Source organism: Gamsiella multidivaricata (assembly GCF_025024155.1).
Source record: "Gamsiella multidivaricata strain RSA 2152 chromosome Unknown BC939scaffold_39, whole genome shotgun sequence".
NCBI classification, from domain to species: domain Eukaryota; kingdom Fungi; phylum Mortierellomycota; class Mortierellomycetes; order Mortierellales; family Mortierellaceae; genus Gamsiella; species Gamsiella multidivaricata.
In genome coordinates, this window is record NW_026251747.1 from 292133 (window position 1) to 309566 (window position 17434).

General features: G+C 50.0%; 3 protein-coding genes across 3 annotated transcripts; 2 read left to right on the plus strand and 1 right to left on the minus strand.

Moving 5' to 3' along the window:
- The first annotated feature begins 153 nt into the window (after positions 1-153).
- Positions 154-1092, plus strand: BC939DRAFT_454039 (uncharacterized protein). The gene has a single exon (XM_051556014.1). It carries the CDS (start codon positions 351-353, stop codon positions 789-791), a length of 441 nt encoding a protein of 146 aa, XP_051411480.1. The 5' UTR covers positions 154-350; the 3' UTR covers positions 792-1092.
- Positions 1093-7599: 6507 nt separating this feature from the next.
- On the plus strand, positions 7600-14590 carry BC939DRAFT_183501 (uncharacterized protein). Its single transcript, XM_051550467.1, has 8 exons — positions 7600-7854; positions 7959-8165; positions 8255-8281; positions 8372-8436; positions 8535-8781; positions 8866-9118; positions 9224-11314; positions 11423-14590. The coding sequence occupies exons 1-8, from the start codon at positions 7838-7840 to the stop codon at positions 14456-14458; spliced, it is 5943 nt and encodes a 1980-aa protein (XP_051411481.1). The 5' UTR covers positions 7600-7837; the 3' UTR covers positions 14459-14590.
- A 10-nt stretch (positions 14591-14600) lies between these two features.
- On the minus strand, positions 14601-16304 carry BC939DRAFT_454046 (uncharacterized protein). The gene is made up of 6 exons (XM_051556015.1): positions 15792-16304; positions 15580-15672; positions 15342-15438; positions 15081-15213; positions 14829-14950; positions 14601-14714 (listed from the first exon to the last, which is right to left on the minus strand). Exons 1-6 carry the CDS (start codon positions 15902-15904, stop codon positions 14709-14711), a joined length of 564 nt encoding a protein of 187 aa, XP_051411482.1. The 5' UTR covers positions 15905-16304; the 3' UTR covers positions 14601-14708.
- Positions 16305-17434: the final 1130 nt, after the last annotated feature.

The following is a 17434-nucleotide window of genomic DNA, read 5'->3' on the forward strand; positions in this document are numbered from 1 at the left end:
CGTGGGGACCTTAATCCACTCGGAACTCAGCTACATACGTTCAGGTAGGTACGAGTGCAAAGTGATGCTCCACTTCGACAGTCCTTTTTGCCGTGGGCGAATGGTGCGGAATGGGCTGCTGCTGCTGCTGCTGCTGACTAGAACAGCGGCGGGCCGGGGCGTCCCTTTTCTGACAATCATAACATCGTACGTTACTTACTCCTTAAGTCGCAATCGCACTCTGCATGCATGGGTAAAATTGGAACACATGCACGGCACGATTCAAGCTGGCTGCATGGCGCCACATCCTCATCCCACTCTCCTCCTTCCTCCTTCTCCCTCTCGACGATCTATCTCCCCGCCTTCTTATTATGAACCGCAAACGTCATGCTCTGGTAGTCATGGTCCCCACTATGCTTATGATGCTGTCACCTATGCTACCCAATATGAATCCCACTGACCGCCCTCGTGAAGTTTCAGTGCCCCGTCTTCGCGAACAGTGTGAGCTGCGTTTGAAATCCTGGAAAAGCGCTTTGCCGAATAAGATTTTTGGATTTTCACATACAAAAAAAAATAGAAATGTCTTCCATCTTTGGTGTGCAAGCACGCCCAACCCAACCAAAGCATCCTGCCTTGTTTCTTACTACTACGCCCAGACATACATGCATCAACATTATCATCATCATCATCGCGTACATGGACATTTCTCTGGTTGGGTAGGGGTAGCATCCTCCTATGTACCTATGACTCAACTACCGATCGTGATCCCTATTCCCTGTGCCACTCAAGAAATATCCTCCAAGTCATCTTGACGTTTTATGGGCTCGTTCTTTCACACGCTGGGGCACCTAATGCGCAGCTTTCGTCTCACAACCTTAAATCTAAGCCTGTTTTCTCTGTTCAGTGAGAGCAAGCGGAGCGTCCGCGCCACTTATTTTACAGCTCAGCAGTTCCCTTCGGCGTAGAAGCATTCTCACGACAACGATGGGCATCGTTACGGCCCAAACAATCCACCTCAGTGTCCTCAATTTATGTTGTCTAGTTATAGCGAGTTCATCTGAGTTTACACCACTGTCCCTGATACTCCTAAGTACTGCGCCCAATTGATTAAACGTCGTGTTATCTTATCGCATCCCCTCCCTTGATCCCGCCAAGCGGATTCGACCTCTCAAGTCTATAATCAGCTGAACGTTGCTGCTCAGACTAGCTGCATAGTATGCATGCAATAAATCAAAACGTTACTTATGCCCCATCACGCTATTCACCTTTGATCAATATTGTAGTTGTCTTTTGTCTCTCTAAATAGACCTAATTGACTCCACGGTCAATGAGGTACAGCGAGTGAAAACAACAGAATCAAACGAAAGACATGGAGACGGTCCGATGTCACCAGATCCAGTCGTCTGAATATGTATCTGAAATTGAGTGCTCGATGAGGATCCACGATGGGTCCTCGATTACTGAAAATACCACCTCCTTGACATGATACAATAGCTGCCGCAGGCACTGCTTCTGCTGCACTCGCATACCACCTCTCGCGGTACTGCTTCAAGGATCCAGATATATCTTTGATTAGGGGTTGAAGTGAAATTGTGAAGCAGTTTAACGAGCGCAACAGCGCCCAGAAATGCTTGAGTTGCTTCTCGACCAACTGTACATGCTAGCCGTAAAGCCATAGCACATGCCAATGCAGTTACAAAAGCACGCAATAGTGTTTCTAGGTCCAACAATGGACATGCCAAAGAAAGGTTACGAATTCATGGTCCGTGCTTGGATGAATCTTTTCGATTGATCGTCAACGAGATGGGGTCGTTCGATAGCATGGGCCATGCGGATTAAAAGTAGTCGTCACGTCATATTCGCAGAATGACTTCTTCAGGGCATCGTACTGTGCTCTGAAGCCATTGGCCTTGATACCAGATGATGCACACGGGTAGTCTAGGAAGAGAGAGAAATAGAAAGAAGATTTGCAATCATATAGATGTACTATGTCCTTATCCTCATATACTCACGCAGTGCTAGTCGAAGCGAACGGGCGCGAAATCTGACTCGGACACAGAATAACCTGCCTCTTTCAAGTTCTGGTGTAGACCTGTCGAATCGTAGAGTACGCGCCATTATACTCGATAAAGATATTTGTCTTGTATTCACTACATCAGGAGTGAAAGGGGACAGAAAGTACAGTAGCCGTAGGCATAGTTAGAGAGGAACGCTCCGCCTCGCTTTTCAGCATGGATGCCGTCAGCCCTACCTGTTGTTAAAAAGAGACTGAACCCACAAGATCATATTTGGCAAACGGTTTTGTCGTCAATCGTTTCTGGATGCTCAAACTTTTCTTTTCTCTTTTTTCCTGTGAGTATCTTTTTGCGGCGCCTCCAATCTGAACGAGCCAGGATCTAATAAAAGAAAGTGTCAGTTCCAAGTTACAACCGTCCGCTATACTTTGTGGTAATATCCGTATACTGATTAGACACAAGGTTCTTGGTATGCGCTGTCTACGGTAATAGATCAAACCATAGACGAACCTCCATAGTGCCACGACTTCGCAAAATCTCCGCATAGGACGCCAAGCCCTCCTGCATCTTCCATCATATTTGTTTGGTACAGGCCAATCTGCTCCTACGCTTCGAACACGACAACTGGGAACGTAGTGGCAACCGCCAATGAGGCTATGCGCTGCTCTCTTTCCAGGAAGTATAAAAGTCGATCTCGGCCTGGTCCAGCATGGTTCAGCATAGTAGCCGTTGCTGAACCACTGATACCAACAACGGCTACCGTGAAATGCGTTGAGTCTCCGTATTTGATCTGATTTATTGAAGTCGTGCCGTGCCGGAAGGAATTAGATGGTGACTTGGCGAAGATGAGGAGCAAACGAGTTCCCATTCAGATGATCATCGAGATTGCTCATTCCGGACGAAAACATGGTCGATGGTTGTACAAACATTGAATGTTTTGCTCTCATTTCGAAGGTGCAATTGGGGGAAGGGGGTGGTTGTTGTCTCTGGCTCTAAAATGAACCTCGCAATGTGGTTTCGATGCACTTGTCTTTCATAGATCGCCACATTATTATTGCTCATGGACACGGATGAAACTGATGATCGGGTACCCCTCCAACGGTCGACAGGATGTTGCCATGCAGCCCGCCTGAAATACAATTATGTTTGAGGGATGCAATATGCATGTTGCACCACGCGAACAATGAGATATAGATCAATGGATGAAGCTTGAGTAACGAAGCGCGTTCATATCTGGGTCTGACACAGGACCTCGCCGTCGGCTGCTCTCGTACGTGGTACATGAAAGCAGATGCGCCAATAACAATTGTCCACAAAGTAGCCCCCCTTTTTTTTTGTTCCTGTGGGCGTCTCTTTAAGCTGTTTCTATCTGCTCTCCTATTCGCTGTAGACACACGCGTCCAAGGATATGTATGCACTGTTTGAGGTGGTTTTTTTATATCATTTTGTTTACTTTGAGCCTTTGAGCTTCCATCTCGCGTGTTTTTTTTCTCCTTATATGCTCTTTACGATTAGGGGTCTAGAGTGTGGGAGCAACGATGAGTTACACAAAACCAGACACTGTTTGCTGACCCTTCCCAGATCAGGTCAAAATCTACTGGGAAAACAAATGGTCATCCAGGACCTCGGGCAGCCCCTGGGCGATAAATAATAATAACAATAATAACAATAATAATCTCATCGCTGCATCATCGACAACCATACCACTCCGGCGCAAGCCAGCCTCTGACTAACAACCTCGGCTGGCTTTAGGCCGGGTCGACCGCCATCTCGAAGAGCTCATGCACATCCATGCATAAGCGCGTACCACCTGACTGTTTGGGCAATACAATGTGGCCACGGTAGCTGACCTGATCCAGATCAAGAAAATAAAAGAACGCCTCCGACGAAAGAGCTGTTAGGACGTGACATTCCTTCCATTCCTCCAAAGCAAAAAGGGAAGGACGTTGCAGAGTGAAAAGGGGACGGAAGAGGGGGAGGGAGGAACGAGGAAGCACACACGCACCAACTCCTATGCGCCTGTGGTCTGTGGAAGCAACTGGGATGTGGATTGTCCCCCCTCCCCCTGGACTGTGGAGAATCATCAGGCAGGGCTAAATACATCCGAGGGCATAAACCCGATTACAGCATCCTTAGGAGGATTGTGGGGTTGGCTGGGAAGGCCAGGAACACAAGCGGAATAGGAGTGAGAGACCTTGGTTCGATTCCTGCGGGCGCATCATTGAAGTAGCAGTATACCAACAGTGTGCAGCCACAGAAACACTGGTCTCAACGGTATGATTTTTCCAGGGTCCCGCTTCTGTTTGAATGTGGGAGGGAAACACTCAAAAAAATGGGCAAAGTCAAGTCCAAGGAACCTGAACCTGCCTTGTGTTTTCTGAGCATGTTTTAGTTCTAAAAAAATATAGACTGAGGATCGATCGATGGACGAGGACCAACATCGACCAGCCATGCTCCCGGTCGCTGGTTTCCCGTGTCCACATTGCTCGCCGCATCTCCATTCGATCCCCGTCTGAGCCAACAACAATCCACAACATAAAAAATAAAAGTGTAGAAGAGGATCTGAGCAATGTCATAATAGGCGCCAGCTAAACACGTTATTAGGACTCGTGATGAGGGGTAAAGTTTTTTCTTCAGTGTTCTTCTCCCCTCGTTGTGGAGAGATGATTCATGTACGTGTGCGTGTATGCATGGGCAGGTTAATGAGCCCTGTCTCTCATACATGTTTGACAAGCAAATAGGAAAGTGAAGAGGACACTCCACTCCTGCTCTTTGTGAGAATAAGATCTGTCCTTGGTCTCATAGCGCTTTGGTCGTTTTCCGTTATGCGAACTTACCATCGTCAGGGTGTACAACAACGAAATGTCGTCGGCACTGAATTGTTCCTTGCATCGATGTTGTTTGCTGTTGTTATTGTTGTTATCCATGTTGGGGCAAGAATATAGCCCATTACATACTTCTGGACACATCACATCCGACGACTATGAAAAAATGGGGGAACTTGATGCGAGCGTCTTTGTTATATACTATGTCTCAGTCCTTTTTTGGAAGACGAAGAAGAACGTATGCGTCTGCATGATCGTCCGCAAAAGCAGACAGACACATCGGTGATGCGGTGCAATCCATACACCTTACACAAAGAGACTGAATGTCCATCGTCCCGCATTGAAGAGGCATCCCATACCGCGTCCAGTTTACGTGTGGAATTAGCACATACTCGCATTTACACATATACTTACAGAGAACATGAGGGTGTGCAGTGGAGACGAGAACGATCCTGAAGGCAACTAAAAAGAAAAGAAGGAAGTTCCAGTCTGCGCCCGATTGAATGCGAAAATAGCAAGAACGAACACTTTTTTTTTCTCCATAAAAAACGGAGTGTAGTGTTCATGAAGATCTATGCACTCTATTCGCGTTTTTATGAGAATTATGAGTAAATGAAAGAAGATCCTCCAGCCGTTGTTCCATTTGAAGCCATCCTTCAATGAAAGTCTAGGTTTTATTCAATTGGGTTCTGCGATAAAGACTGTATGTAATACGATCTACGGACAATCGATGGGGTGGGATGAGATGAGGTGTAGACTAGGATTGGGAGCGGGGGAAGGAGGAGGGGGAGGGGAATGGAGCCAAAAAAAAAAAAAAAAAAAAAGGGCGGCATACAGACTGCATGCGTAACTTTTTTGTCGTCGTTGCTCTCTCCACAACTCAATCCATCCCCCGCATTCAACCATTGGCCATGGATTCCTCCCCTCCCACACCACCCCACACCACCCCACACAGCCATTGATGACCCGCATCGAAAAGGGCCTCAGTTCGTTCATAATCATTCTCCACATCCCTCTCCTTTTTTTGACACCCCACAACAATTAGGCTATTGAGGTCTGGCAAGTGTGGGACCAAACTAGATGTAGTCGGTGCTGCTGCCCCCCCCTGAAATGGAGATGGGCCCTGGTTTTGAGAGAAGAGAGAGGGAATGGGCGAGAGGAGAGAGGGGAGTGAGCGAAAAATGCAGAGAGAGATGGTGGGGTTACGGGAAGGTACATGTAGCACATCTCTTGCGGTCCTCTTTCCCCGGACCAGAATAGAACACCGAAGGTTTCTTCGCTCGTAACACAGACTGGGCAATGAGAAGTATATAAACGACGACCCTGTCCATGGGTTTGGCCCGGTTTCCCTTTTAGCCTCCTTCCGCTTCTAATCCCTCCTATATAGTACCCGCCCCAAGGTTTTTCTTCCTTCCTTTCATTCCTTCCTCTATCCGTCTTTCCTTTTCTAATACCCTCGGACCCAACTGGACGAACCTCCGTTGTTGTTCTTCTTGCTGCTGTCTCTGTCTTCTGAACTGAATCTGATCGTTCATCATCTTGATTCTCCCCTTCATCAGTTTGTCCATCTTACGTTTTTGTCATTCTTGTCCTACAGAGCAGTCAACCTCCTTTTTGCAACAGTTGTTTTGTATTTCTTATTCCACCTCTGTAACATACACCCGTGTAGTATAAGAAAATCAAAGCCAATAAGAAAAGAAAAGATCTCAAGTATCACACCCACAATAGTTCAGGTACAGTCTCAATCTCCATCCATCCTCCGACGACCACATGGTGTCATATCGTCCCCCTATTCCTCAACATACATAAACACCCTCTCCCCAGCCATTCACCCACTTGCTCTCCTTCTCCTCAGCCGATGCAATGTTTATGTAACAGCTCATTTTTGGATGCTTCCATGGGCACGATGTGTATGCTCAACATGATGTGGAGAAAAAAAATTCGGGGGACACGTTTCGGACCAAGCGAGAGCATCAGAGGATTGGGGGGGACAGTGGGGAGGAATCGGTGGGGGAAAAGAGTAGAAGTATGGACTATGCAAGTAACATGCAGTTTTGTTTGTTGTCTTGTTTGTTCCGCTCGCTGGACGCGGTATAACACACTTATGCAAAACTCGTTCATCTGTTCATTCATCCATCCATCCGTGCTGTTGTGTTCATTCACCTCCCCCACCCCTCCCCTCTTCCCTCCCTCCCTCCCTCTCCCCGTCGGCGTAAACCCGTAAGCCCATTCCTCCCTTTTTTTTTTTTTTTTTTTCCTCATCTCCCACAAAACACAATGCGATCTCTGCGTGGAAGAGAAAAGAAGAAAAGAAAAGTAGGGGTAAACATTGACAGACAAAGGGAGACATACATTGAGTGTCTATTCTATAGTGGTACAGACACAATACAGCTTACACATCCACATCCACATACACTTGCGCACGCAAGCACACATACACACATACACGGACTGGAAAAGAACGATCAGCATTGTCCTCCCATCAGGAAGATGCTGCCATCTCTCCCTCCCCCTTTTCTGTCTGTGTGTGGAATGGTGTGAAAGCTCACAGCGAGGACGAACCACGGACACAGCCCTGCAGCTCTACAGCCCTAGGGGGATTTTTCACACTCCTCTCCACAAGATCGTACCCTCCCTGAAGAAGCTGTGGAGAGATAGACACTGTAGTCCACCCAATCGGAACCCCTCTTCCATCTTTCCCTAGTATCAAACAAGTGTGCCGTAGCGCCACAGGGTCTACTAGACTATATAAATAAGGGTAGACGCCCTTGTTAATCCTGACCGCTGTGATTGGTCTTCCTCGACACTGCTACTTATCGTATCCTAATCCTATATGCTAAAACCATACCGTTGCTGCTATCATTTCTACTAGTCTACTACTACCCTATACACGTACATAATAAGGATTCATTCCTATCGCTACCTATCACTGCCCTTTGACTCGAACGCATTTTCTTCCCGAGCCGAGTTCGCGTTGTTGATTTGACGCGTTCTGCCCCGATATTCTGAAACGACATCATGAACACAGCCGTCAAGTAAGTAAAAGCGGTTTACTCGACATCGACACATCAATGACTTTACTCCTCGCTCATTTGTTCACTTACCCGTCCGATTACACAACTATTTTATTAATCCATAGAGTTGCGCTTCGTGTCCGACCACTTACGCTCCAGGAGCAGATCAACAACTGCTCCGAAGCCATCTCCTATGTTCCAAATGAGCCCCAAATCGGTATCGTCGGTTCCGACAAATCTTTCACGTTCGACTATGTCTTTGATGAGGAGACTGCACAGCATAAGGTCTACGAATCATGTGCCAAAGAGCTCGTCGATCGCTTTATTGAAGGGTATGCGTCGCTACCAAACTGTATATGTTGCGTTTCTGTGCAAGTTGGAAACGTCGATATTCTAATGCTTTCTACTCTTTGTGTAACAGATTCAACGCCACAATCCTCGCTTATGGGTAAGCATATGGATCGCTTTTTTTTGTATCTCGAGTTGCATGAAATGAATCATTCTCAACTAAACAGTCTGATTCCTTTTATCCTTTCAGACAAACGGGAAGCGGAAAGACATACAGCATGGGCACAGGATTGCAATATAAAGGAGCTGATCAAGGTACGCCTTCACTACCGACCTGTATCTTCAGGAGCTCTGGATGATGTCTCTGTTTTCTAGGATCGCTCTAACCAATTCTGTTTTCCAATCGATTCCAGCCATCGTACCACGATCGGCCCAAGCCATCTTCTCATCGCTGGACGCCCAGATGGAACAAGACCCACACATGGAGTACCAGGTCTATGTATCCTTCTTAGAGTTGTATAACGAGGAGCTCATTGATCTACTGCAGACACAACCGCGCACTCGAAAAGATTCGATTCAAGTCCGCGAAGATGGATTCGGCGGTATCTCATGGCAGGGTGTCAAGGAACAGCAAGTCTCATCAGCACAGGAACTTCTGGAGTAAGCCTTGGCGTTTTTGGTCGAGTATAGTGGTATCGTAGATGACGACTGCTCATATTACTAACAGGAGATTCTGTTTTATAGCTGGCTGCAAAAAGGGTCACTGTGCAGAACGACAGCAGCGACCGACATGAACCAGACGTCTTCTCGATCCCACGCCATTTTCTCCGTCATCTTGAAGCAACAACGGTCAGAAGAAATCGAGCCCGCGCCTGAAGCTGAGGAGGAAGGAGAGTCTGGGTCGCCATCTGCTGGTCCAGTGGCAACTACTAAGACTGAAAAGCTCAAGAAACTCGCTTCCAAGTTCCATTTTGTTGATTTAGCTGGATCCGAAAGAGTAGGCTTCCTCCCTCCCTTCCCATTTCAGTTTGGTGCAAATTTGAACGGCGCATTGTCGATCGCAAAAAATGCCTAATATTGTTTGATCTAAATCTGTTTGTAGTTGAAACGAACGAGAGCTGTTGGTGACCGTGCTAAAGAGGGCATCTCGATCAACTCTGGATTGTTGGCTCTCGGAAATGTTATCAGCGCACTCGGTGACGAATCCCGAAAGTCCTCCCACGTCCCATACCGTGACTCAAAGTTGACGCGACTTCTTCAGGATTCCCTTGGTGGCAACAGTGCGACCCTGATGTTGGCTTGTGTATCTGCAGCTGATGCCGATATCAACGAGACCGTCAGCACACTCGTCTATGCAAACAGAGCCAGGAACATTCGCAACAGAGTCGTCATCAACCAGGACTTCAGGGACTCGAATAACGCAGAAATCGCCCAATTGAGGGCAGAGATTAACCGACTCAAGATGGAGAACAGTGCCTTCAGAGCCATGGGATCAGGACCCGCTGCAGAGCTGGATCAGCGCCGTGCAGCGGAGGAGATGAGGTCTTTGCGAGGCGAGGTCACACGGCTCCGCGAGCGTCTGAAGGAGAGCAGCTCGGAGCTTTGCGATGTCCTTGCAGAGCGCGACACTCTCTTGGTTGAGCGCGAGGTGACAGGAGATGCTAATATCGAAGCGCACCCCATTATGCAGACCTACCACCGCACAGTCATGCAGCTGAAGGATCGCCTGATCGCAGCTGAAGACCAAGCCCTAGAACTCCAGACTCTGCTTTCTCAGAAGCCCAGCACCGTGTTTGGTCGAAGACAACAAACCCCACCCAATCGTCACAAGGCGCCTTCGCCCTACAAAGGATCGCCTTACCGGAGGAGAGTCGAGCCACCTACTGACGATGACCATGATGCCGATGGCGAGCACGATGAGGATCAGCGCCGCAAAGACATATCTCCAGCGCGTGGCCGCCAGTCAAAGCGCAGGAGCAGACAATCGTCCCGAGCTGTCTCCAGGTTCGATTTCGGCGCCAGCGCAGCAAGCCTTGGGGCCGAACCCGCTAAGCTGCCAACCAGCCCACCTATGCCTCAAGTTGAGCAAATTCTTGCTCCTGGTGGCGCTTCCTCTTGGTTCCAGAATTTGAAGACGGAAGAGAGCCAGCCCCTCTCTGCTCAGCACTTGGATTACTCTTCCACTGGTTCTTCTTCCTTGCTCCAGCGTGTTCCCATCGACTCGGACTCGTCCGACTTTTCTCGTAGACGCCGAGCTGCCCGCCACGGAGCAGGAGGTGCTGCCGAGACCATGGACAAGGCCAAGGAAGACATTCGCCGCGGACTCCTTCTGCTCAAGGCCGAGAAGAACGGTATGGGCATGGACATGGACCTGCTCAACCTCTTGGACCCTACTGCCTCTTCACAGCTGCGACCCAGCCCAGGGTCAAGCCGTCGTCGCGATTCCATGACTTCCTCCATGTCCTCAGGATCCTCCCGTTCCCGATTCCAGATCATGCCAACCTTGGAGGATGTGGCCAACGGCGCTGTCATCTCGCCCATGCGTGCATCGTTCCCATTCCCTCTGCCCCCTGGTCAGACTTCTTGGAAAGAAACTTCGAGCCCACAGGACCAGAAGGTGTTCTTCGAGGCGGAGCAAAAGGCTGCCGAGACCCTTGCCAATGCAATGAAGGCAATGCACCGCTTCAGCTTCCCCTTGAACGCATCCGACACGCAGCAGATCAGTCAGCAGCAGCAGCAGTCCCGCCTCGCCGCCGCCATCCAGCAACAGAAGGCAGCCGCCATTGCACTTCCGGACTCCGATACAGGGTCCGTTCTCGAGACCTCCTCTTTGTCGGGCTCGAGCTCTATTAGGCACTCCATGAAGAGCGCTCCTCACAGCCTCTCTCAGAGCTATACCCATAACAGCTCTCATAACGCTCCTCCAAGCATTCACCAGAGCATTGCCCCGAGCATCTCCAACGCCAGCGCCAGGTCATCCGAGAAACCAGCAGAGAGACTCAATTACGATGCGATGTTGAATGAGGTCCAGAACGGTCTCGCTGACAAGGAAGAGCTGGTGATGCAGCTAGAGAGGGTTGAGGCTGACTACCACAACATGAGGAACCAGTATGAAGAAGAGATCCGCATTATGGAGGACAGGATCAGAGAGGCCGAAATGGATCGTGAACGTGGAAGGGCCAATGAGAACAAGGCAAGTTTGCAAAACTGTCATCCCAATGTCATTTGGTTTATGTGCAGTTTCAGCAGCTTTACTAACAAGGCATTTCTTTTCTTTTCTTATTTTATTCTACTGCAACAGATCCCTGGCTCTGTCAAGATCAAGTATGAGACCAAGATCAAGCAGCTCATGGCTGAGCTCTCGGATCTGCAGCACAAGTACGCCGATGTATCCAAGATTGCGAATGAGAAGCGCAACTTGGCTGAGAACCAATTGAGAACTCTGCGTGTAGCCGTGGAGAACCTCAAAACGGAGAAGCAGCGCATGATCAAACGCATGAAGGAGGATGCGGAGCGCATCAAGGAGATGAATGCCGCCAACGATCGCGAGATCCAGGCCCTCCGACGCGCAGAGAAAGCGGCTCAGGAAGGACGCAAGAAGGCCGAGAAGGAGATCGAGCTGCAGCTGCAGCAACAGCAGCGCACTGCGGCGATGCTCCATCGCAACAACAGCACTGGATCCAATACCCAGCAGGCCAGGGTCATTGGATTCCTGAAGAAGCCCCAGACACCCAAGGGTATCACCAAGTCGGCCAAGAGACCACCTCGCCTTGGACCATCGGAAAGAACCGACGGCAAGGGCTCCTCTATCCCTGCGCCCAAGTCCTCCAGAAGCCAGGCTTCGCTTCGTGCTCAGGTCACCCAGAAGAAGCAGGTCATCGATCGCGCTATCTATGGTTACATTTCTGGACAGCATGCCATTAACGTTATGGACGACATGTTGAAGAAGCGTGAGAGATTGAGGAGCGAGAAGCAAGAGCTGGAGCAGGAACGTCAAAGAGTTGTTCAGGCACAGGAGGAGGATGCGATTGCCCACGGCACTATCATGCTTGACTTTGCCAGCGAGCCTCAGTACATGGACGACCGTCTCAGCATGATCGATGCTGAGGTTGCCTACATCAATGCCAGAATCCGCGCACTGCAGGCCGAGGCGGCCGCCCTTGGATTCGTGACAGCGATCGAGAAGGTCCACCACGATGAGGACGGCAAGGATGGATCGGCCACCAACGACGAGGAAGAGCTGATGACCAAGTTGATCCGAAAGGGTATGGCCGACGATGCGATGGGTCTTCCTCCAGGCTCCGGCGCCGCCGTTGCCTTCGATTCTTCCATCTCGATCTTGCGCTCTATGGAGCTGCCCGAGTCGCGAGAGTTCCTTGAGATGCTTTTTGAGGATATCGTGGCAGTTCGCGCACATGAGAATGTGCTATTGGTCCAGGTCGCGAACCAAGAAAAGGTCATCGAGGAGCTGAAGCGGGCCCTCCAAGCCATGCGTCAGGCGGCCGTCGGTGCCACCTTCGGTTACGAGAAGCGCTGCGATGTTCTTGAGCAGAAGCTGCGCCAGCTTGGAGGATCCTCCAGCGATCTGTCTCCCAGACCTCATGCCGATGGCTCCTCTGAAGAGGATGAGAACGACGCTGAGGTCGCCAGGTTGAGCCGTGCTGCTTTCGGAGGAGATGAGATGCAGTCGGCTATCTTGAACAGGGACGAGTCCAAGGACCAGTCGTGGACTCCTTTGCCCGATAATGCTCTCCCTCTATCGGGATCCGCTGCAGAGGCCGTCTTGGACGTCAAGGCAAAGCGCGCCTCTACGATCTTTGACCTGCTTTATGAGGACGCCATCAAGACCTCAGACGAAAGCTCACCCAAGGTCGGTGGAACCGGTGGCGAATTCTCTCGCATGCTTATTGCCAACCACGAGCGCCGCGTTTCCTGGGCTGGCATCCCTGCCGCTGACATGGAAGAGCCTGCTCCTCAAGAACAGGAACAGCGCCCTCAAGGACAGGAGCAGGAGCAGCACCAGCAGCTGCAGCAACAGCAACAGCAGCGCCATCGCTTGGCTCGTTCCGTCAGCACTAGCTCGATCAGCAACAAGGCGTTGCAGGAGCGCGTAGAGGCTAAGGAGCGAGGCAACACTTCGATGTACGGACACCGACGCGGAGGAAGCAGCAGCGGTGGTAGTGGAGGCGGCCAGGGATTGGCCATTGCCAACAGTCGCAGCTCCTCGAGCATGCACCGCATCTCATCCGGAGCTCTTCGTCCGAACGCAGATGCAGTCGCCCTTCGACGCAGCTCAACCCCGGTGCCTGGCCCTGCCGTTGCTCCAAGGTCTGCGGAGGCTGTTGCCCTTCGACGTAGCTCGACCCCGGCTTCAAGCCCTGCCATCGGTCCAAAGTCTTCAGCTCGACCACGGTACAGCGCGGGCTACAACTCGAACGCAGATGCACCCCCACCTTTGCCTGCTCAGCATCACCCTCGACATGGCGGTACTCCCTTGACCATCCAGACCGGATTCTCCAACGGCCATCCTCCTCAACATACCCTTCGACACGCCAAGAGCCACCAACAACCTCTAAACAGTCAGCGCCAGATCTACGACAGTCGCCGCGCCAGCACCCCCAGTCCCGCACTGGTTGGCAAGCGTCTGCCACGCTCGGACTCTGACAATACCGGCTTTGTGAGCCAGAGTATCAGAAACCAGGGCGGTAATGCCCGACCCCTCAGTCGAGTCGGCATGACAACGACGACGCCGACAGCGACCAACATGGCGCACGCGGCAGGATTTCAAGATGGATATGGCCAGCCCCATCACCATCAGGGCCCAATGGAGACCTACCACACGCATCACCACAACAACAGCGCGGCGCGTCGCATCAGCGGATCCTGGGACGACAACCAAAATGTGTACGAGCGTTTGGCCTCTGTGCACACCCAGGCGAGCCAGGCTCGAGTCCTTGCCACGCGAAGCAACAGCTACAGCGCCCAGCCGTCGACTCCTGCAGGCGGGAGCATGATGACGAGCGGCGGAAACTTCCATCAGATCCAAAACCATCACCTCTTGCAGCAACAGGGCAAGGGCGGCCCGAGGATGCATCCGCCCTCAGTCGACGGTTTGATTCACCTGGCGAGCGAGCACGGCGACGGTGAAGGTGAGGGTGAGGGTGAGGGCGGAGACGGCCATGACCCGGCAGAGCGCCACTGGTCATCGAACTCTTCGTCCTCGGTGACCAGTGCCTCGACCACGTCAACGGCCGCAACGAACTCTCCGACGATGGAAGAACCCATCCACGAGCCGATCCAATCCCTGCCCAAGGCAGAGGTTGGTCCTGTATTTTAAGAATAGCCCCCCCAATACCCCTATCCATCCACTATTATAAATATTTTCTCCACCCTATACCAATAGTAACCAGTAGTCTATACCAGAAAAATGTGAAAATATATTCAAGCGGGCATCAACTGCCCTGATCCATACATAATCTCTTGACTTTTTATTATTATTATTATTGCAAAAGGGGAATTATTACGTTTAAATATTCATTTGTGTGTGTTAAAAGGGCGACTTCCAGCGCCGCCCTTTTAGCATGAATTTACCACTATTCCAAAACACGTAAAAAAAAAAAAAGCGAGCAATTAGCACAATACCACCAGCACCATACCACAGAATCCTTTCCAGCACTTTCTTTTACGTGAACTGAAGTTCTATTTACCTTATCTCCCTGGATATGTCGACGGCGGTATTGCGCATACTCGCTGAATCCATAGAACGCGAACAAGAACCCTGCAAGGGTTGCTGCGCTCACTCCCGCCTGCAATCCCGCGATGTTATCAACTGGTTATAGAATAGGGGAGGAAGGGGAGAGGCAGCGTTAGTGTTAATCCACGTTGCGACAATAATAATAAAGAGAGAAACAAAAAAAGTATGGCAGTCAAGGAGAATGGTGAGTAGTAGCGGTTCTTACTTTCTTTGTGGCAGCGTTCTGGAGCAGGCACGCCCTGGATATCGTATTGGTTACAAAAGTTTCTGATGCCGACTCCGATGACGATCGCGGTCGAGAACGCAAAGAACGACATGAGCGGAGAGATCAACAGGGCCTACAAAAAGGCAAAGACAAAAAAAAAAAAAAGATCGTGTGTGCATTAGTGCTTCTGCTTGAACAACAACCACCGACTCCTTACTGAAGCAGGGGAGGGGGGGGGGGGGGGATTTTTCAAAAACGTACGGCAACCGATGCACGCTTGCCCTTGAATCGTTCTGAGCGCTTCCAGGTGACGTAATCCATGGCAAACAATCCTACGCCTCCTGCAGCGATCATGAACCTACGGAGGGGAAATATATGGAGATGATTAAGGCAAAGCGCGCGGTTAGTCCTGAAGTCAGTCTAGAGTGTCACATAAAGTTTGAAGGGACGATCTTGCAAGTCTGTGTGCTTTCTGTCCAGGTAGAAGCAGAACTCTTACCCAACAAAGATGGTGAAGACGCAGGCGGACGAGTGAAAAGTAAGGGTCCTCGGGTTCCCGAGGAGCAGGCAGATGCTGGTATCGCCGGGCATCCTACGGTAGGATGGAAGGAATATGAGCATTAAAAAAGAAAGATGGGACGAGTCAATAGGATAAGTCTAACGCGCAAATGTTCTGTTTAGGAATATATACAAAAAGAAAAGGAGGCGTACTTCCAGTAGCTGTTCCTAGACATGGTACCGAGCACAATAAGTCCGAGGATACAGAGAATTGTCGACATGACAAAGTCTGCCTTAAGGAAACCTGTCCTTGCTGTGAACGACATGGTGATGCAATGTTGGGAGGAAAGTAATGGCGATGAGTGAAAGAGATGATGTCTCTTTATTGGGTTGATTCGGTCTGTCCTGAATCAGTTCCTGAGATCAACAAGCGAGCCAAAGTCAAGGAGCTGCGGTTTTGGCTTGTTCGCTGCGGTGGTGGTGGAGAGTGAGGACAAAAGGCTGATGGAGCACCGAAAAGTCTTTTTTGGTTTTATAAGAACACAAGTGTCAGACCACTCAGCGCCAGCATCTGCTCTGTTTCTATGGAGTACAAAGAAGGGTGAGAGCACGTTCGCCTGTTCGCTTTATGCGTACTTAAGCATTTGATCGATAAACGGCTAACGCACCGCTCTTTTCGTTCACTGTCATGTTCCTATGCCTTTATGCCTGTGTAGCGAGCGGGTGTGTAAAAGCGAGGATGAAATGAATGCAGGCACCAGGACTTGCACAACGCCACATGCAGTAGACAGTCCGTCAGGTACCATGGTGTTCCGTACCTGAAACCTTATGTTAAATAACCTGAAACCCATCGAAGCGTGGAAAAGCCGTTTCCGCAAATTGAACTGAAACCGGTAACCTGGCCTCCCAAGGTTCCTCCAGAAACCGAAAATGGAATGCGAACTCTCCCTTTCGTGCTCTCCTCCACGTGTGTACATGCCTTACCCCTGCCTGTGCTGCAATGCCTGTAATGGGGCGTGTTGCTTCCCATGCATAAATACCGAGTTACCGCACGATCTCTCTTCTTCTCCCTGCCTTGGGATCGAATCTCCCAGGAACATCAGCAAAGATTACCGTAGTATAATGCATCTGAAGCATTGCGTTCGTGCTTCATCTATTAAAGTGAAGTTCATCAAGGATTATCTTCGCTAGGTCTAGTGAAGGTCGTTATCTACGGAAACTCGCCCAGCTGTATTATTGCTACGGTACAAGCGTTGTAGAGCATCATGTCTTGTATAATCAAAGGGCTGACTCTAACCAGAGGCACTCATGATTTCCTTTCGGCATGCTGAATTCATCTGGCGACCTATATATATATATATGTATATAAAAGCACATGAGATTCACTGGGCTTATCTTCCCTTTGACGGCAGCTTGCTTTGTCATGAGCTTTCTACTGCATCTGTATACCAGCAGAGCTGAACTCGAAGACTGTGGAAATGATGTGTGAGCCCCCAAGAAGCGCCATGTGGCAAGAGCTCAAACTCGAGCTGGGACATGGACCACACTGATGCTGAAGTCATGTTCATTTATTGCGTTGGGGTTGAACAGACAGCATGGGATTGTCCGATGTGGGACAAGAATTTGGGTGGAATGAGCCCAGATTAGTGGCAATGATGAAATTGAGAAGTGTAGCATGGATGATTACTCTCGCTCGTTATGATAGCAAAAGGAACGTGAAAGACTGGAGCGCAACGACAATCGTCTGCTTCCGTTAGAACATCGATCCGCATCAAGACGCGAAAAAGGACCAAAGGACGGAGATATGAGGGAAAGTGGGAAGATTTGCGGTATAAACAGGGCCGTAAATCCGTGGA